The sequence below is a fragment of the Haliotis rufescens genome, unplaced genomic scaffold (genome assembly GCF_023055435.1).
Source record: "Haliotis rufescens isolate VD_foot unplaced genomic scaffold, xgHalRufe1.0.p SCAF_8, whole genome shotgun sequence".
Lineage (NCBI taxonomy): Eukaryota > Metazoa > Mollusca > Gastropoda > Lepetellida > Haliotidae > Haliotis > Haliotis rufescens.
The window spans coordinates 6,404,774-6,427,652 of record NW_025964372.1 but is presented as its reverse complement, the minus strand read 5'-3'; the positions used below and the strand labels follow the sequence as shown (position 1 = coordinate 6,427,652).

Below are 22,879 nucleotides of genomic sequence, written 5' to 3'. Positions count from 1 at the left end.
TAGAAATACAATCAAATTTCAGACACTCCATTTCTGATTTTCTGCACTCAGTGGTTCAAGCCAGGGCTTCATTGTAATGATGTAAAGTCATTAAGATTAATGGAAGTCAAGTAGGCCACATGTTGCCATCCTGTAGAGCTGAAGTAGCTCACAGTGACATCGTTGAATCGTTCAGTTTATTACTGTATAGTGATTTGATTCTGTAGTGCTACCTTGAAGATTGTATGTTAAGGTAGGTTTTCTGTGCTGCCTCAACCATTTTGGGTGTGGCAGCTGCAGTTTAGCCATAAATATAGGGAGATAACATGAGCCTCTACCTTAACCTGAGGCAGCTGTTATTGTTGCTCATTGAGCAATAGCTATGCCAGGTAAGATGACCTTTGCTGTACAAGAGAGAGGTGTCAGAGGTTGACGGTACCCTTAGAGATGAATGTGGTGTTTTTGTTGGTTAAAGGTGGATGAAAGAATAAGAGTATTGAGTTTAGATATTGTTATTGTGAAGGAAGAATATTGTAGCCATATTTGATGGGTTAATTGATTGATGCAAACACACTCTCCTAAGACACTGACTTCAAATAACTCCAGGCTTTATAGTCTTGCTGGTTTATATATAGAGATGTATATTTGTGGACAGATGTGCATCAGTGTCCCTGCTGCATGTGCAGATTCACAGACAGACATATTTGAAGATTTACACACCAACCTATTTTCAGATATACAGACATATTTGCAGATTCACAGACATATTTGCAGATTCACAGATATATTTGCAGATTCACAGAGTGACATATTTGCTATGTAATCAGATTCACAGACAGACATAATTGCCGATTCACACTCACAGAAAGGTATATTTCCAGATTCACAGACAGACATATTTGCAGATTCACACTCACAGACAGGTATACTTGCAGATTCACAGACAGACATATTTGCAGATTTACAGACAGACATATTTGCAGATTCATGAAATTATCAGTGTTAAGAATTAAGCGGGGTCTTTTCCTGTGGGTTTTGAATTGAGATACTCTAGATCTTGACATGAGTTTATGGCAATGTAGAGCCCCTTGACTCACATGCTTCAAACACTGAAACAGACAGACAGATTAACCTACAGACCCTACCAAACAGACACCCAGATCATAGGTGCACTTACCATGCTTACAGACCCTACCAAACAGACACACACATCAGATTCACCAACAGACCCTACAAAACAGACACACGGGTCACAGATTCACCAACAGATTCCACCAAAGAGACACACAGATCACAGATTCACCAACATATTCCACCAAAGAGACACACAAATCACAGATTCACCAACAGGCCCTACAAAACAGACATATGGGTCACAGATTCACCAACAGATTCCACCAAACAGACACACAGATTACAGATTCACCAACAGGCCCTACAAAACAGACACACGGGTCACAGATTCACCAACAGATTCCACCAAACAGACACACAGATTACAGATTCACCAACAGGCCCTACAAAACAGACACACGGGTCACAGATTCACCAACAGATTCCACCAAACAGACATGCAGGTTGACAAACAGACACGCCGGTTCAAAGACACTATTCCACACAGAGAGACACATAAAACAGACGCGGATCAAATTATTCGAAGACTTTCGGCAACCACACTCATGAACAGACACGACTAGGCGTGTTCGGCAAGTTATCAATGCCCAAATCAGAGTGATATGATCTTTTCCACTTTCCATCTCTTAGTAACAACTCCGACAGGTACATTGAACGACAGGTGGGCAGTGTTTGGCTGCGCTATCTTAGAATGAGTTTACCACGCAAAGAGTGCTCCTTTAAACATTTGCCGAAGTTTGCTATTTGTAGAGTTTTGCTTATTTCTCTGGAGAGGTTGATATGGGTTATATATCACGGAACATCTGCAGTCCGTACCATGTAGCCATCAATTGGATGCCGTTTCATTACCTTACTTAACAAAATAAATGCCCTGGCACTGATTCAAGTTGGCTTGTAAGTGATTTCTGTAGGGATCCGCTTACAGTCGTGCATGTCACAGTCGACAGGCAAGAAAACCTTTTGGGTTTTTAATTAAATTTTGAGTTCTGTAGATGTAGCAGTAGTGGAATTGGAAATTGAAAGTTTGCAAATTGATCGTAGCAGAGAGGGCATTTGGATAATTAACCTTCTGTCTTTTGAAATGTAACATGTAGGTTGAAAATTAAATAGCAGCTTATTACTCAAGGGATAACCAAGCTGATTAAGTACCGGTGATGTGTTTGGATATGTTGACATTTGTTTGAGTTTTCCTTCCAGCTCGAAGATGAGAAGGTTGTTTTTTCCGAATACCTTTTGATTAATATACTTTATGCTCAAAATAATTGTTGCCATGGCAACTAAATATTTTAGTTTGACTATCGATAGAAAATGTTATTTTGTCGAATGTTGATTGGAAAGGAGGTAGCATTATTATGATCATACTCATGATTTAAGATGTGTAAAATGTTGACATACTTTGATGATTTGATATAATTTGTCCGGGGTCGGTCGGGTAGCCTAGTGGTTAAACCATTTGCTCGTCAAGCTGAAGACCCCGGTTCGATTCCCGACATGGATACATTGTGTGAAGCCCATTTCTGGTGTCCCCTGTCGTGATATTGCTGGAATATTGCTAAAAGCGGCGTAAAACCATACTCACTCACCATAATTTGTCCATTCTGGGTTTCCCTTCCAAAATCATTTTGTGTATTCAATTATTCACAAAGCTTGGAGTGATCAAGTTAGGTTAAACATGTTCAATGCTGCATTATTCCAGATATATCAGCTCAGTTTGTGAGGAAAGCCCGAAGTGATGCAGGTGTTAGATGTTTACCACTTCGGTGAAACTCATGAGCATGGGTGATGGTGCTGACAAACCTAGAAACATAATCTAGGCGGACCGGGATTCATACCGACAGTCATAGGTTCCCAAGGTCCCAAGGGACACAACTCTGCACAGCAAAGTGCATTGCCTTAAACGACATGGCCACCTGTGTCCCCACAAAACTTGAAGGGTAGTGGGGAAGCCTAGTAGTAATAGCAGTCAAAGATCTGGATACAATTCCACAAAGGGCTGCGATGTATCTAGTCAATTTCCACTGGTGTAACCCCTCCCCCTTGAATTACAGCTTCTTGGGTTTATTTACATATATATGCAAAATGTTGTTTTTTTTAGAGCAAAATAGATGAGGGAGTTGCGTACTTTGCAAAAGGCTTAAGTTTGTGGAAATTGTTTAGCCATTCCTTGTAACATGGCTTCAAAGCTGCTTATAACTTCTGTATATCTGCTCACTAACGTTTTCAGTTCTTGTTGCATTTAAAATTTATCTGACCGCCTCCGTAGTCTAGTGGTACATGGGGGGATCCAGAGGGGATGGAGGGGGTCCAGCCCCCACCTTTTGAACACCAAATGTAGTATGTTGTATGCAGTATACTCATGATACTTATCTGAAAGAGGATTTTAGTATTTTGGACGCCTTCCTTTTAAAAAATGTATACTGGATCCGTCCTTGTGGTAGAGCATCTGCCTGGAGAGCGGAAGGTCTGGAGTTTGATCCCCAGCCGCATCATACCAATAGATGTTTAGATATGGTACTTGTTGTTGCCCTGTCTGTCACTTGGCATTAAGGGGCTAAAACAAGGACTGGTCAGCTCGGACTCCGCATACTGTGTCTGAGTGGGGTATTCATGTTAAACTGTGACATGTATCTCAGTGGGCTAGCACTATAAAATTGGCATTAGTCTGCGTAGTCTGCTTGACCAACTTGATGCTATTAAGATCAGGTTTGTTTTTTGCCCATCACCTACGTTTCTTTGCATATTCTCTATGCATGTGTTTTATGTGTGCATTGAGCTTTCACAGTTTTGTTTGTCTTTACAAAGCTATCCAATTTAACACCTACTTCACTAGACTGGTTCTTGGCTGTGTTTGCTATGTGTCACCGTTATAATGTTTGGATTTCCCTTTTTTGTTGCCTGATATATCTCCACAGGGCAGGGTAATGAATGACATATTTTACAATTTGTTTTCTTATATCAAATACAATATCCGATTCAAGCAAACCTCAAGATGGCTTTGTCATTTCTGAATAATCATTCGAATTCATTGATTTGTGTTTCAATCCTTGATAATATGTATTCTGTTTTGTTTCATGTTCAGCAGTAAGTGTTTTGTAACGCATTTTGTTTGAGGTAAGGGGTAAAATTGTTCAGTTCAATAAAATAAATTAACACTTTGTATATCTATGCCACAGTACATTCAGTTTCAAAGCAATGGCTTATCTGAAAGTAACCTTATCTCATGTAGCTATAAACATTGATAAACATGTGACAGGGCCTGTATATACCATTGTGTCCCAGCAACATGAAGATAACACTGGTTTGCTGCAATGGCTTCAAGAGACACGACAGTTTCAATCAATATGTCGTGTCATGCTACGATTCACATCACAGTAATTTAATGATACAGTTTACCTCCACATGCATTATTTCAGAAAAAAATTAAATCACTACATATATAATATCTTGCTACAATTTCAACCAAGCGAAAAAAGAGCTGATTTTTTTATGCCCTATTTACTGTAATAAGTGCACTGTGGCTAAAAAACTGTCAAAGGGGCATATCAAAATCAGAAGTGAAATTTGATGTTCAGTTTCAAGCACGAGAGAACAGACTTATTTCAACATCCATGGCACTAAATTATTTTGATAATATATCTAAGCAATTATATTCACCTTCTACACTTCTGTAAAAATTCTGTAATATACACATATGGCATAGAGTTGATGAAGGGGTGCTTGAAATGGCGAATACAGTATTTTCTTTTTAAGGTTATATGTTTCCAAACAGCATCTTATACTTGATTGAATTTTGGACTTAATCAATAAACACAAAATGCCGATCAATATTTGTTTGTAGATCATATATGCAGATGTGAAAAACACTATGAAATTTTATGTATCAATAAGCCAATATGCATCGTATTGTTGAACGTTACACCAGTGAAATGTTTCAGTCTGCGAGCTGCAGTTCGAGGTGTCTCTGCCTGTTGGTAGTGGTGACATGTCAAGTCCATAATTAGGAAGGTCGGTCCTATTGATTTTAGCCGCTAATATGTGCATAATTTGCATGTTGACTTGCACGCATGGTTGATCTGGTGGTGATGACGAGCAGTGTTCGAAATAGCTGCCTGCCTGCTAGCCAAATGCAAGTGACTTTTAAATTGGGCTAGTAACATTTCCATGAAGGTGGCTAGTTGAAAATTCTAGTCAATACATATTTATTGCTACAAATCATTAAGTCTGTTAAGGCATCATGTAATACCAAATTCTGTTGTTTTGTTTTTATTTCGTTGTTTATCGGAAACCCATGTGATGTAGTAAACTGGGTTTTGCTGTACGCTGAGCATGACTGATATTCATGTACCTGCGTTATTAGTGATGCGAGTGAAAGTCTAAGAACCACCACAAACGTTGGACAAGCATATAGTACCAAGCAGCCATTCTCATTTTAATTTTTGAAATGGTGCATTTTAAGATTTCTGTCGGTCATGTGAATACTCAATCTCTCCTTGCAAATTTTCAAACAAAACATTCAAACAGTATAAGGTCTGGGCGTAGGAAATTTCAAATCATGTACTCAACAATTGTCATATTTTCTGTTTTGTGACCTAAAGAGGGGCAATTTGTGTACTCTATGCACTGCCTTGAAACATTGTATAGAGGCAGTCAGTGCCTACCTAACACAGTACTGACGTTTGACCGGAACAACATGAAATGCTTTTGCTGGGGTAGGTCTATTCTTCATCAAAGACCAATCAAAACCTTGGAATGGCACAAAATGTTTACAGTCAACACATATATAGTCAAAATTGCAATTTTGCAAAGCTTTTGTTCTCATATATAAAAAACATATCTTCTTCTCATCATCAACAAACTCTAAATTTTAAAAAACAAATTTGTGCATGCTAATTTTAGTTCTGGTTCCACTTTTTAGATATTTTTTCCATTCTTAAGTTGCACTTTTTAATATAACCCTTCATGGCAACCATCTGGTCGAATGCAATTGAATTTGCAAACGAAACTGCAAAGTTTTGAAGCCTTAGAGAGCATTTTGGTATGTTGAGTGGAGGTTGGATGAGTTTGATTAAAATAAAATTTGATCTTAAAATTATGACTATGAGAAACAAAAATGTTTTTATTTGGCCTTATCATTAGGCCTATCCATCAGTGCATGGACAAGTGACTTAAATTAATTACTTTCTTTGCTGTTTGGGTGTTCAAAACCTGGTTACAGTTCACTGTTATTCTCATGGCATGAAAACATTTTTTTAGTTTTGAAATTCCATTTCAACAATGAACTGAAAAGGTGTATTCCTCCACTTAAAAAATTTATTGAGTGTTTGTTGAAAAAAGTAAATATGAATTGAACCAGACTGAATATTAAATAGCAATATTACGAAGCTGTATATAAATATTAGGCTCTGGTATTTATGAACAACATTTCAAGTCTGTTCAAACAGACCACACCATTTAAATAAATCTCAGCTTTGAGAAATTTTAATATTAGTTTTAGTATCAGCCGATGGCTATAACAAACAAGAGTAAATGGTTTGATAAATATCCTAGAGTGGTAAACATGAATGCATTATTTAAACATCTCGTACAACCACCCTACCCTGTATATCTGGTCATGTGGTGACATTGGTCAGGCCTGTACAGTCTGTCAGTGATAAAAGTGCTATTGGTTGCTGTGTCTATCTAATCAGTTGCAGGCCCTTAGCATAGGAACTATGTGACCAGACTGACGGTAACTCGTATATTGCATGTCAATTGCAAATAAACACACTGTCAATGTACAAATCTGCTATTGTATGCTTCATGGCTGTAAAGAGAATTTTCATGAGACTGTAAAAGTACTGACAAATACTCGTTTAAAAAACTACACCTCATGGATGTAACTAGAGGTTGAGAAAAATCTTCGATAGGTCTGACAGTTTTAAAGGAAATATGTAAGATTTCTTTACCTTGTTAAGCTACTTTAACTGTCTTTCATCTCAGACGCATTTATCACGATTTTATGAAGGAATATTTGAAATAAATGTTTGTGATAATATGTTCTGAGTATTGATAAGCAATGCTCAATGTGAATTTTTATGAAAAAGTAACAAATATAAACCTTTTGAGATATTTTCTACTTAAGACAACTTTTACAGACAGGACATTATTGTATGGAGAGAGACAGTTGGTGTTTTTACGTGCGCTTTTCGACTTCATGCGTATTTCGCACACGGGCCCGCCAGGCCAATTAGTGGCTTTGCCGAGGAGGATATGTCCGAAAAGGAAGGGCAACCTGGGTGACTTTAGGGCTGCTTATTTAATTTTGGGGAAATTAGGAAGTTTGAAGAATGCTGTGCAAAAGGTGGGGGAACTAAGGGTTGGTTGGTTGGTTTGTTGTTTAAAGCCGCAATCAGCAATATTCCAGCTATATGACAGCGGTCTGTAAATAATCGAGTCTTGACCAGACAATCAAGTGATTGATATCATGAGCATCGATCCACGCAGTTGGGATCCATGGCATGCATCAACCAAGTCAGTGAGCCTGATAACCCAATCCCGTTAGTCGACTTTTACGGCAAGCATTGATTGCTGAAGACCTATTCTACCCTGGATCTTCACGGGTCGGGAACTAAGGGAGTTTGTGTGGAAGTAAGGGAGTTTGTGTGGTTGTGTGTTATTTTGGATTATTATTTTAATTTATTTAATTTTTTTTTCATTTTATTTATTTATTTATTTAAAAAAATATTTTTAGGGTTTTAGCATTATTGTATTAAAGATGATACATTGTATACATTCCATCTGCTATTAACAAGTGAAATGGACATATGTCATCCTGAACGGGGACCAGCTGTCGAGTGTGATAACAAGGTCTATTACCACCCAGTGCACCAGCTGCAAGCGCCAGTCTGAGCAGGTCATGTGACCTGCCTTTGTTCCACTAATACCTGCATAGATAAAACCAAGTTCTGATTGTGTTCATTTGCACAATACATTTTAGACATAATAAGATACGACTAACATGAGGTTGCTGTTTGAAACAAATATTATACAAAACCCTGTTTATGTGTTTGTTCTCTACCCACAGAGGTAAGGAGGAGACAATAGGATGGAGTGTTGTTGCAGCGACACTAATCACGATGTCAGAATTCGAACTGATAAAGAATTTACAGATATAAGAAATTCAATAGATTGATTTATCTAGGGTCATTTTTTTCTGATGTTACAATTTACTGATTGAGCTTTTTTGAGCAGATGCTGTCAGACAAATCCCTACCTACTAATTGTGTGTTTATGAAATATTCTATATTCTATATGAGCTAGTCTCTGGAATAATTTGTCTGTTTTAAGTGGTAATACTTCTAAGTTTGTGCTGTAAACAGGTTGACCATTTCAGTGAAAGTTTTGTCATTGTAATTAGCATATTGAGACAAATAATTATAATAATAATAATAATAATAATAATAACAACTGTTAGATGAATGATGATGATGATGATGATGATGATGGCCCGATTGTAACTCCATATGCAATGTGTGCTAAAGTGCTGCATTATTATCACCCAAGTCATTGGATGAGTGTGCATTCTCATTCTCAGCTCCCTGGGGAGTATACAACCAAAACTGCCTGTCAGGCGCCAGAAGGTTAATAGACACATTTGCATCTCAGCCTACTGGGCACCATTCATTGCTGGATGAACAGAGTCCTACTTGGAACAATAGTCACTTGCCTAGGGAGACACCACATGTGCTACATGTGCTTCAGTGTGGTGCAGGACCGAAGCTCTAGAAGCTCTCAGGAGCCAAGCTGCTGAACGTGCTCTACCATCTACTCCGTCACCAATGTTGCTTAACTTCACCTAATTTGTACTCAGAACCACATGCCACCTAAAGCAAGAATTTTTAGCGGCCAAAATAGTGTTTTGAACAGGTTGAATCAATCTTGCTGGGAGTGCCATTTTGCTAGAACTGAACTCTCCTTTTAGATATGTAAAACTGCTTGAATTTTGGCTCAAAAGATCTGTGTTTAATATCCTAGATAATATTCAAGCTTGTAACAGTGGTCATGATGATAGAGGCCAGTTTCAGTGTTAAAGTATTGTACACTGGTTTCAAAGGTTAAGGAAGCATGATGTAGATTAATGTCTGAATGGCCTAATGGTGGTTTGCGAGAGCTGTGTTTGTAAATGTGGCTGTACTTTGCCAAGCTGTTGCCTTCACACCTCTGTTTGGTATTTGATAATGTCTTTCTGAGAGGTCACAACAGCATTAGATTCTTTTGTGATGACAAACAGAAAATGTGTCTTGTGTTAATGTGAAACTGATATGGCTGGTGGAAAATCCAGTGGTCAGATATCTGAGCGCAGTTATTTTTATATATTTTGTGAAATACAGAAACCAAGATATTACATCTGTTTGCATTACAAATTGAGAATGTACACAAATAATTTTCTTCGCGACTGCTGTGGAATGCAAAAAAGTATGGCTGTTTAATTATTAAATTTATCAAAATTTGTTTACTTGATAAGTTGCACGATGAAATGATTGAGAATGAAACGTGTAGAAATGTCAATGTGTTTAAGCTCCCTACTGTAGCAAAGGTATGTTGTTTGGCCTGAGTTTATAAGGAGAACTTGTGATAAGTGGTAATTGTCAATTTAAGGTGTAATTGGTTTGTGATTAGAGCTATTTTGGCCTCTAATTTCTCTGATAACATGTCTCATATAGTTAGTTTTTTTACCATGGTGAACAGAATTAAACATATACTGCTCCACGTCTGATAGGGATCTTTCCATGAAGCATCTGATGATTCCTATCAAAGTATGAGCAGTATATATCTTTTAAGAAAATATTTTCCCCATGAAAATACTTTCCAGTTTAAGCTTCTTACTGTTTACATATGGATGTGCTTTTATCAGAATGAATTTATCAAGGAAATGTTTATATTCGTTCTTAGGAGCAATTACACTATATAGGTTTTTGTCTTTGAAGTGTCTTTTGCTTGGCAGTACACTCATGATTTCAAGTGTAACAGATTGAATTTACTTCTGCCAAGGCATCTTGTTTATGCACAGCTTTAAAATGTCTAAACAACCTGTTTTTTTATTTTTATCATTAGTTAATATTCAAAAGAATACTTATATGTCGTGATGGTATAAACCTTGGGTAGTTGTACACAAAGATATCACTTTTCATGTACAATTAATATTTTAAGCTCAGTGTTTGTTGCCTTCTAATATTTTAAAGTCTGTGATTATTTGTTTTAAAAAACAAGAAGGATTAATGTATACAAATATTATTTGGGACATGAGAGGTGGAGGGAAATGGTCACAATTTCCTGTGCGGAGTTGCACCCCTTTGTTGCTAGGATACGCTGGTACTGGATTAAACTTCTAGACCTTTTCAGAGCCATAACATAACATGTTGTGTGATATTATGGAAATAAGGAAAGCAGTGTGAAGCCAAACTCACTCTGACCTGGACAGGAGCCGTGGGGGTTCTGGGCCAGAATAGAAAGCCCCAGCAATCTGTGCTTGTTAAAGTTTCGGCTAAATGGATCGGGTGGTCAGGCTTCGTGACTTGGTTAATTGCAAGACATCAATGGATTTATCCAGGATTTTAAACTAAGTGCCCCCCCATCAAATTGGGAAAAAATAGATATTTTGTTTAAAATTGGGAATTTTAAGTTCTTACTTCTCTTAAATTGAGAGATATATTTTAATAATGTATTTGGAGATTGTATTCAATGCAATAATGTATAGAAGCATTAAAACATCTCACAATTTATTGTTCCTGCTATCAACGAAACACTGGCCCAAAAATTAGTTATTAGTTGAATATTAACAGTAATTGGGAATTTTTGTATTTCAATATGGGAATTTTTACTGACATTTGCTGCAGACTTGGGGCCAATTATCAGCATCTGAGCGAGTCTAGATCTATAAGTCCCTGGTCATTGTGTCCCATTTGTGTGGATCGATGCTCATGATGGCGTTAAACAACAAACAAACAAACACACAAGAGCAGTCACAGACAGGGCTTTCATGGAACAAGAATTCTGGATATTTGATGCAATGTGAATGTCAGCCATTATGGGCCTTGCATCACATATGGTACCGATACATTTTTCTCCGAAATATACATTTTGCATGTGGTCATCACTTGTTGGTGCTTGTGCTTCATCAGTTGATCATCGGAACATGTCAGCCACAGTCAGCAAGATTCCAGCAATATTCTGACACATTTTACAACATTTGACTAACAAAATAACAGTGGGGTCATTAAACGAGTAATAAGTAATTTATTTTTACAATGCCATCGTTTTGTATCGTTGCAGAAAACAACGTATCATGTATGTGTCGTTGCATGAAACTCACAATGATACATTACCCGTTGTATCGTTTCACCCCTTTGGCCTAGTGTGAAGTTTGACAGCTGTGTTTGGTAGTAAGGTGGGCAGGGCTGAAAATCAAATACAGAATTTATTATTCCCCTTTTACCCCAAACGTGGGATACTGAGTACCTTCTGTAAATCTGGAATAAACGCCAGGTCCAAGGCCCCTCCACCTTATAATAAACGCCTGCGTTATATGTAGGCATCAGTATATCAACTGTCAAAAGGGCCTTCCAACATAAATATACCTGGGTGTTTATTCAAGGATTTACGGTACATTGTAAACAGGGGACCTCATTCTTCAGGTGCATTATGTAAGCAATGGCATCCTTGTTAGAATCTAAAGGGTATTTCTTGTTTGAAGGTTCCCGGTTCCATTCTTCTGGGTTTCCCAAACTCGGGTTTGGCTGCTCGTTATGCACATCCAAACATATCTCTGATATAGGCCAACCATTTCTTCCGAGTCCTTGGCAAAATGTTGCGGACAAAAGGTCCCCCTCTTTTGTGACTTTGCGTCATTCAACATACAGTCTATATTATTTGTGTCTTCCGCTTGAAACAAAGCAAGCATGGTCTGATGTTTTCCATGCCATTTTATGGAAGTGTCTGGCACCAGTGTTCTGCATTGTATGTTATTCAACATTTGTCGAAGGTATTTACAATGAATAAAGTGATATAATCCAGATGGCCACTATCAACATTGTATAAGGCAGACAGGTGGTACGTACCTGGCCACTTATCGCAACTCGTTATCTCAGGTACGCAAAAAACGGACAGGTGTTACCAACCCCTGACAAAAGATCCTATCGGTCAGCAGATGGTGAGGTCAAGGGTCAACTGCACTGACCATTGTCCAGTAGCCGCTGCAAAGGGGATTAAGTCTGATGGGTGTGATGGCAATGGACTTAACATTATCACTTGTTTGGGGAGATTAATAACTTTTTGAGCTTTGTTTGAGGACAATGACTGTTGGTGTTGATAGTGCTATTTGACTTTGGAGTGAAGCTGGTGTTAACTTCTTAGGAAATCTGAAATATTTCAATCAATTGTTTAGGGCAGATTATTGAGAACGGAAAGAGAAGAGAATACACCATATGGATAAAAACATCAACAAGATCAAATAGTTTTTATTATTATTTTTATTATTTTTTTGTTAGTTTTTGTTGTTGTTGTTTATTAATATGTTCAGTGTTGTGAAAACGATCTACTCCAGATGACCACAATTATGAATCATTATGATTCACACACTGTATGATGTTTCTCTGTGGCTACACTTAAATATTTGTGTTTTACCTAATACAGAAACCTATTTTGAACAAATAAATTAATATCATCTCATCCTTAATATGTTTGCATTGCGACAAGTACACATTTCAATTAAAAAACAGCGACATCTATTGTATGAACTTCAAAAGACAACAGATTTCCTTCATTTCAGAGTCATGTGTGCTCATGTATCTGTTTTGCGAATTAATATTTCAAGGACATGGTGTAGATCTACTCTAACTGATTAAGGAAGTTTTTCTGTTATTTATATCACCATCATCATCGTCAGCAACATCGTCATCGTCATCATCAACATCGTCATTGTCGCCATCGTCATCGTCATCATCATCATCATCACATGATCAGACTTTTCTCTTGTTTGTAACCAAACAAACCTATTATGAAATATAAACAGATGGGCCCAAAGCCTTACGGTGCACTTAACATATTGTTTTGCATAATAATCTAGATAGGCTACTACAACTGCGATAGTGAGGTGCATGACAACACAGTTTTGCACATCAAAGTGACCTTGACGCTAGCTCTCTGTAGGGCTTCAGTGACCGCAGGATGTTTTCTCAATGAAAGTTTAACATTTCATGACATATGTTTATCGAAATGTATGAACTCGTCAAAAACAGATGAAAAACATATACAATATCTTGAATGGACCATGTTAAGATGTGATGATGTGGCAGATGTACTATACGGGCAGCAATGAACTCTGGGAATGAGAGTGTTCCGCACCGTGATTCGACCAAAGAATTTATTTTGTAAGCGAGACTTTGATAAACACTTGCTTCTAGTCCAATCAAGCTGGCAATTAGTTTTTTTGTACCTCATCTGCAGGTGAAACTTGTGAGCTCTGCACAGTTCTAGGGTTGTCGGCTTTGCTGTGTGGAGCTCTAACATTTTGATTTAAGAATTGAAACGTGCATGAACTAAAGGTGTGACCTCACCTTCAGAAATTATTTCATGCATAATTTAAAAACACACAGAACCCTTGACGTACTGGCTCTTTAAAATTGTCTTTAATATTTGCGTCAGAGGAAACTCGGAGGTGATATATTTTCTGATAAGATAATTCCATCGCTTAAGTGTGATATATTGAGGTATAGTTTTTGAATGCATTATTTCTGTGTGGTGGAAAAAATGATGATTCTGTAGTCACATCTTGAGGCACATTGTGAACACGCACTGATAACATTTGTAACTTCCCAGCATGCAGTGCAACAGGATCAATATATTTCTGCCACAAATTCAGCTGGAGTCAGCCATGGAGAGATGTTTCAAATACCAGGCCCCCAAATATATGCCTCCTGAAAGGTCCAGGGTGGTTATTATCACAAGAATGACCTTTGTGGGGTCAAATAAAGTTAATTACTTTCTAATTTTAGTTTATCATATAGGTTACAAAAGTAGGCTGTCAATTTAGAGAGACAAGAATCCTAACTGTTGGATTTTATGGCAGACAGAAACAGTGAAGTTGATCTTAGAAAGAATATTTATATATCTTCATCTATATCAGGCCTGAATAGGCAGAATAAAAGGGGCAACTATGGATTTAGGGGGGTAGGTGTGGGGGCGGGGAGGATGGAGATGAGGGATACATCGAGAATGAGGGGTAGGTGGTGAGACAAGGGGGAGTGGGCTGATGGGTGTGTGTGTGTGTGTGTGTGTGTGTAGAGGGGGAGGTGAGACAAGGGGGAGTGGGCTGATGGGGGGGAGGTGAGACAAGGGGGAGTGGGCTGATGAGGGGGGAGGTGTAGAGGGGGAGGTGAGACAAGGGGGAGTGGGCTGATGAGGGGGGAGGTGTAGAGGGGGAGGTGAGACAAGGGGGAGTGGGCTGATGAGGGGGGAGGTGTAGAGGGGGAGGTGAGACAAGGGGGTGTGGGCTGATGGGGAGGGGGAGGGGAAACAAGGGGTGTGTGTGGCCGGAGATGGAGGATGTGGATGAGAGACTGAAGATGGGGGATGAAGGGTGATGAAAGGGTAGGAAGGGTGTGGGGGCAAGATGGGGAGGAGGGTTACAGGGAGGATGATGGGTAGGTGGTGAGACGGAGGGGGGGGAGGGGAGGAGGAGATGGAGTCACACTGTGAAGATAGGTGATGAAAGGGTAGGAAGAGGGGGAGGGGGATGTTGATGTTGGGTGGTGGGAGGATGGGGAGGAGGAAACATGGGGATGAGGGGTGACTGGTGAGACAAGGGGAGGACTGGGCTGATGGGGGAAGGTGTAGAGGGGGAGGGGGAGGGGGGATGCGAATGGGGGATGAAGGGTAAGACAAGGGTGTGAAGTGATGTTGGAGGAGATGTGATGTGGGGAGGATGTCCATGAGAGCCGGTAAAGATGGGGTCGAGGGAAAGATGGCTATGACAACATTAAGGGTACATCTGATAATGTAAACAGTCGTCAGTAATGTGTAAATTTGAAAAAGTTCAACTCATGAATGAAATCAGTCTATGTTTGTAAATGTTGATTGATTTATCTCTTTTTATCATTAAGCTGCTCTAAGGTAACTTTGAAAATTGACCATAAACTGTTGGGATTTTCTACCACTTTGTGCCAAGTTTGATTTTGTACATCATCGCTAACAGCAGTAATTTGGCCACACACAGGAAACCTGTCTGTCTTGAACCGTCCTCTTTGGCATACAGCGAGTGAAATTGTAATTACCGCTTGTCAAGAACAATGAACGCAATTAGCCTTGCGTTCTGCCGTAAACGAGAGTGATTCATCATGCGAGGTCGGAATTGACACACTGGTGGGCAGTTGACCACGAATTATGCCTTAGGTTGATAGCCATGTCGAGAATGCTTATATTGTAATAAAATCTGATATAAAACTCCATCAGGACTCCGTCACTGAGAGATGTGACGCCAAGAAGTAAAGCGTGATCGATTACGCTGTACGGCTTCAGTCCTGCTTCAGGAAATTCATTTGGAATGTTTTGGTAGGATTGACTTGGTTTTCTCTCATAAATATAAATATCTCACTTCCTATGATCAGCCACTGGGACAGTTCAATTCTCCAGTCACGCTGACTGGTCAATGGTGAATGGTTGTTGGTCGATTGATATGCTTGGCTCCAATTTAATTTAACTTGAAAGTCGGGGATTTGCTTTAAGTGTTTTTTGTCATGTTTTTCTATCTTGAATAATATTGTTTCAGTTGGGAAAATAGTTTTTTTTTACCTGGCGTTTACTTTGTTAGACTTGACAAACCTTGATAAACAAACAAAATGTTGTATTCAGTTTTTGTTTAATTATTAGTGGTGTAACCATTGATCTAGTCTGTTATGCAGTCCCAGGAACAAATATATCCAATACAGCCCATGCAAGTCTAGGTGCTCCTATTGATCATATTCTATTAAATTAATTTAATGTTTTTTAGTGTAAAATGTATAAAAGTCCCTGACCTTGCAATAAAGAATGATTTCAATAATTGATACTTCACTATATACACGTACATAGATGCAAGGTCTGATTAGTAATTAAGTAATAATCAACAAAGGCTGGTTCACTGATCCAGATTTCTTTTGAAATAAAAATATGTTGAACCATAATCAACACATCTGGTACCTGTAAGCAATCATCTTCCCGAGGCAAGGGAGTTAACTGGCAATAGAAGTCCAGTTCACACCGATTATGTTTCTAGGTTAGTCAGCACCATACCCGTGCTCATGGGTTTCACCGAAGTGGTAAACGTCTGAGACCTGCATCACTTCGGAATTTCCTCCCACATTAAGCTGACATGCCGTGATATAACTGGAATACTGTTAAAAGCGGCGATAAACCCAACTCACTCACTCACTTACTGACCAGCCAAAATATAACTCAGGAATTCCAGCCAAGTTCGTCAAGAGTGGAAACCGGAATTTTACTATAAGGGTAACGCTATTTTTCAGGGCATTATCATTTGCAGAAGCCCGAGGTCTTCCATTAAGACCGAGGGCTATTGCAAATGATAATGCCCTGAAAAATAGCGTTACCGTTATTATAGCTAAAAGGGATGGAATTTGTTATCAAATAAAAAGAAACAACAATATCGGTTTTGAAACATTTACTGCAATCAACACGAATGTCACTGACCCACTTTTACAAATATGGAAACTACATAGAACAAACCAGATGACGTCACTATTGAACGTGACGACACCTATCCCTATCCTATGACATCACCTAACAACGGGCGTGATAATGGCCCGTCGTCAAGTAATATGAGGGCATTATCAAGTTACAGGGGCCCGCTCATTTCTGATAACATGCGGGCGTTTTAATGATAATTCTATCCGTTTTAGCTATAAAGTCAGTTAACTCCCCTGCCTTGGGAAGATGGTAAGAACATTGCACTTTGAAAAAACAAACCTATAACTTCATATCAAACATAACCCACAGCTGCCACCTGTAACTCTCTTTTTGTATTGACATAGGATGCCAAGAATTCTGCATCTTGTTTAGGTAAAAGTACCAACATTCACACAGACTTGAAAAGACCTTAGGAATCGATGCACTGCCTAGAATTAGACAACACTGATTAACTTTGCTGGGAATCAAGAAAATAAAAGCAAGTCTGTAGCTTGATTGATAAGTGATGCTGAAACACTGGTCTGGGCACTGGAATACTTCTATAGTGTATTTATATGTATAAGCATGATAAGTGGAACCGTTCTGACAAGGACCATCTTCCCAAGGCAAGGGAGTTAACTGACTATAGAAGTCCAGTTTCCACCATTGCCAAACTACGCTGGTATTATGGAGTTATATTTTGGCTGGACTAACCAGTCTATACATAGTCCATAGTCCATAGTCCATATGTGTTGGTAAACTCCAATGCAGGATTTGCAAAACATGTGTACCGTCAACTTAGCGTCATCAGATAGTTTTCAAATCTGTTCATGTTTTTGATCAAGGTGTTCAAGTTATTTGATGCACTTAGCAAAGTAGGACATGTTTTATCACAATATAGATATTGGTTATCAGACAGTTTGTCCTGACAGGGCCCTGCTATTTCGTTTGAAGCAAATACAAGTGATATGAGAGGTGGAATCTGATTGGTCAATAGGAGGGACTCAGAAGGGCCATAACTCGGAATAGCAACAGGTGGTGCTACGATCGAGCCCAGAAATTCTATCCTATTTTGGCAAGGGTGGAAAGTGGACTTTTATGGGTTGGGTTCAGATCCATGAAGGACACTTATTAGTAACTTTGGTTTGTCAGCACCAAGCTCAGAGTGATGAACCTGTGTCACTGAGTGTTGTTTCAACAAAACTTGATGTGCCAGAATAGAACTACAACTCTCTCAAAGTACCAATGCTGTGGTGATGATAACATTAGGTGGGAATAGAGTACAATTTTCTCTCTCTCACGTACAAGTGCTAAAAGGATACAACACCTGTGTATTTCTCAGAACTCTAGGAGAAATATACACCCTCAAGATCTCTCCGTTCCGATAACAAACTTGTGCTTTAAATCCCTGCAACCAGACTCAAATCATTGGGTCAGGGATGTTACAAGTTTTGGCCCTCTACACCGTGGAACTATCTGTTCCTGAAATACTACAGTCTGTATGAATTGTACTGCATCAGTTTCTGTAGCGGTATGAGCTGCTGCTACTGATGATGATGATGATGATGATGATGATGATGAAAAGTGTGTGGTTTTGCATGTTTTTTATGTGGATGTTTTTTTTGTTTCAGACAAAGTATGCCCTTCTTGATGAGCGAGACATATCCTTGGTTGAGCAGTTTGTATTTGAGGTACGTTTTTCATGCATATGTTCATTGTCAGCAATAAGTCAATGTAATGAATAACAATGTACAGTATTACTGATGGACCGGTGAAACGTGACACAGACGTTCAACAAGATGGATCGCGATCTGATCTCAGTGGGTCAGTATTTTGAGAAAGGGTAGAAACTATGAAAATAAGTGTATTTCTTTCGATTTTATCAATAATCAAATAAATTGAAATGTTCTTGGTACTACTAATCTCAGAGGTATAATATTTCTGGTATGCGCTGCTAGTTGTCACTGTGTTACCTCCCTTGATTGATTGTTACTGTGGTTGCAAATGGTGACCAAACCACTTGACTGTGAGGTCATTCCCCAAAAAGGTAAAGATGACGTATGACGGTATTTTGGTCTTAAGAAATGACGTGCAGTTTGAAGGGGAAGAGTATACAGCAGTGTGTTAATGGTTATATATTGCAATGCACACCATTACGTGATCAACATGGGCACAATGTGTGAAACTTCTTTCTGACATCCCCTGCCATGATGTTGCTGGAATATTGCTAAAAGCGGTGTAAAAACCATACTCACTCACTCACTCACTCACTCACTCACTCACTCACTCACTCATTCTTAACATGACAGGTGTCAAGTTTTTATGGGTAGAATTGTATATTGTATCGCTACTTCACCATTGAGACAGTATAGTATCATGAGAAGTGTGTCAATAGAACTCCAGTGTTCACTGTTCTTATTGAAGGACACCTCTGTCGTCGAGTCATAGAGTGTCCGCCTTGAGAGAGGAAGGTCAGAGGTTCGATCCTGAGTCATGTCATACCTAAAGACGTTAAAAGATGGTATTTATTGTTAGCCTGCCTGGCGCTAGGCATTAAGGGGCTAAAACACTTGCACGTCGCTATATAAGTGCAATAATCTTGAACGCGACATAAGCCCTTTTTTCACCTCACCACATCATAATGAGAACAATTATAGATCTTGATGATTCATCGTTTCACTTGGTGACTCGGCACCTAAAATTAGCCTTTTGATTGTATTCAAAACATTGTTCTATTAATAACAGTTCTGATAAATGTCTGTAGACATAAAAAGTCATTAAGATTTCAAAATTAAATATCATGTAAGGTTTAGGCTCAAACCTGAAAATGGCTGATTGAATATAACCCCAGAGTTAATGTGAACTGCTCTTGGGTGTTCCGAATGTTGACCTAATCTTGGCCATCTATGAATGCCATTAAGATATTGATTTGCACAAAAGAACCCACAGAAAACCTATATTTACATTATGAAAGGTAACTATTTTTTCATTTTGTCTCTTGATTGAAGTATGTGCTAAAAAACTTCCGCAGAAATAGTGATTGTTTTACACCCGTGTAGCATAAAGAAATCAATAATTTCTCAGTCAGATCCTAAATCTAAATGTTTTTGTGAATTGTCTTTTCTTACATTACTTCTTGAAAAATATAACATTGCCTAAAAGTTTTAATACCAGTTTCAATGATATTTTTGTAAACAAAGAATGACTCTTTCTTGAGTAATTGAAAAGAGGTATGGAGACATATTTGACGTATTTCAGCACAAAATCTTGAAAGGAAATACAACTGAAGAATGTATCAATTCTGAGCATCATTTGTGCATTCTTCGCCCACTAGATCAGCAACATACTCCGAGGATAAATGTGACGCCCCTGGATGTCGACCGCCTGAGTTTTGCCTTGGGGTCGACATAGGTGGTATTTAGCCTTCTCCTGGCACACAATTGGTACGGAAGCTACGCCCATATGACTCTGGTTTAAGTGAATGTGAGCTTTCTTGTGAGAGAGACTTCATTCAGTATACTTGCCTCCACCCTTTGACGTGTGGTGCTGTCATACAATCGTGAGGCAACATGATGGATCGTCTGATGTGTTGAAGGTAGAATGGTCTTTTGGTTTCCCTGTAGATACCTCCGACTCAACCCGTTCCAGACAGTTTGATCATTATCCTGCTGTAGGATCAACTTGGGTGGAATAGGATGAAGGTTACATTGGTGACTTCCTGGGCTGGTTGGACTGTATCTTAAGTTGATCGGATGTAGACTAAGCAATCGGTATATCTGTAGAGTCGGTCTGAATTAGAGAGGCTGGATATTGATGAAGGAGTTTGCTTGTTGAGTGTTGGTTGAGCTGTATCTGATTTTGATGGTACTGATTATCAATATCATCAGAAATACATATTGGTGGATGTTGAAATGCTTGTACTAACATTTTGCCTGATAAATTGGAAGCATTGGCTTTTTGGCAAAAAGAACAGTTCATAAGGAATTATTTGATTAAAAAAAAAATGGTTGTGCTTGTTGGGAAAAAAATTGAGGGGTTTGAAATTAGTGTGTCTTGAGATTGGATTAGGTTCTCTACGGGGGATCTGTGAGATTGTGCAGACTGTCTTTTTTTGCTTTTCACTTTTGTTAGAAGAATCTCATCCTTCAAGACATAATTCATGGTTTAAGAAGTTTGAAACCCTTGTGTGGGGACTTCTTTCATCCGAGTTCTTGGTCTCAAGGAATATCAGATTTTCTGTGATGGAAGTAACCAGGGGATGTCCCATTAGTTAACTTGCTTCTGAGAAAGCTTTTCTTCTGCTAAGTGTTTGAGGCATTAAAACAAGAAGCTAGAAAACAGTTGGCTGTAAACTTAGTTTGACCTTGTCTGCTTCATTTCTTCATCAGACTTTTAATCAGGTTCCTGTCTCAGTCCCTTGAACTAGGTACAAGTTCAATTTCGTGAAGCACCAAACATAACTTTAGAATTGGGGACAGAAAAGGTTCCAAGGTCATTATGATCATAAGACCTTGCTTGGGGAGGTTGGGTAGTCCAGTGGTTAATGTGTTCACTCATCATGCTGAAGACTTGGGTTGGTCACTCACTCACTCACTCACTCACTCACTCATATGAGGATTGCATGGTCACAATGGCTGTATTGGGGTAAGAATAGGTCTTCAGCAACCCATGCTTGTGGAAAGACGACTATGGTTGTCGTAAGAGGCTACTTACAGAAGCGAGTGGTCAGGATCACTGACTTGGTTGATGCATGTCATCGTATCATTGATGCTCATGATGTCAGTCACTGGATTATCTGGTCCAGACCCAATTATTTACAGACCGCCGTCATATAGCTGGAATATTGCTTAGTGTGGTGTAAAACAACAAACAAACAAACAAACAAACAATCACATCATTCCCTTCTATTAATGTCTTTATTGCGGGGGCACAGGTGCCCCAGTTGCAATTGGTTGTGCAGAGTTGCCTCCCTTCGACATGATTGTGTGGGTTCGAATCCTGGGTTTACCCAGATAATGTTTCTAGGTTTGTCAGCACCATACCCGTGCTCATGGGCTTCACCAATGTGGTAAACGTCTGAGACCTGCGTCACTTTCGGGATTTCTTCTTCACACATAAAATATCACATGTAATATAACTAGAATACTGTTAAGCCCAACCCACTCACTCATTTTATTGCATATGACAGTTTTACACTTACATGTAATCTAATCAATGGCTAATTTCAAGGCATGTGGAACATTGGAACTATATTACCTACAAATCTGATGCACATTGACAGAACTTATAAGGAAATAAAAGTCTATTCCTTCAACTTGAACACAAACTGCTTGAAATTAGAAAATATTAACCCACTCATTTTTTATAACAGGTCTAAATATGTGCTTTGTAGGAGTTGAGTAAGATCGGCAATGAACAGGGGATGCTTGGGAGATGCTTGTAGGGAAGCTACATCCACCATGATGTAGCATCCAACACTTGATGAGATTCTGCAGATGTCAATTGAAGACATGATTGATCACTTGCAAATTAAACACACTTGTATGAGACCAGTGTATTAAGATATGCTGCACAGTGATGCATCTAGATCGTTTGCACAAATGTATTCAGAGCTTGGTATGAAGTCTGCAACGATCCAGCTACTTCATGGTAGCCTGTAGGTCATCGATTCTGGTTAAAGCGTTCGCTCGTCACGCCGAAGACCCGGGTTCGATTCCCGACATGGGCACAGTGTGTGAAGCCCATTTCGGGTGTCCCCCGCCGTGATATTGCTGGAATATTGCTAAAAGTGGCGTAAAACCCTACTCACTCACTCACTCACTCCATAACCATAAGGTACAGGGGAGTTTGGGCCTGCAGTATGTATAGGGGTCCCCAAGCAGAACGCTGAAGTTTGATCTTCCACATTTGTTATGTTTGGAGTCCTAGGCCGTATATATTTTGTAAGTTTATTTGCAAAATGTTTTGTCTTAATTTAGTGTAGGTGGTTGAAAATGTTTTTTGAAAAAAAATATTGTTGAAAATTATCTTACAGTTTATGAGAAAAAACAGATTATATTTATTTATT

General features: G+C 38.9%; 1 protein-coding gene across 3 annotated transcripts in view; it reads left to right on the top strand.

The window, feature by feature from the left end:
• LOC124148992 (zinc finger MYND domain-containing protein 19-like) overlaps window positions 1-22,879 on the top strand; it is a 41,798-nt gene that overhangs the window by 6,378 nt on the left and 12,541 nt on the right. For all 3 annotated transcript variants that reach the window (XM_046520319.2, XM_046520318.2, XM_046520317.2), the window contains exon 2: window positions 18,444-18,503. In XM_046520319.2, the coding sequence (XP_046376275.1) occupies window positions 18,444-18,503 (60 nt within the window). The remainder of the gene's footprint in view (window positions 1-18,443; window positions 18,504-22,879) is intronic.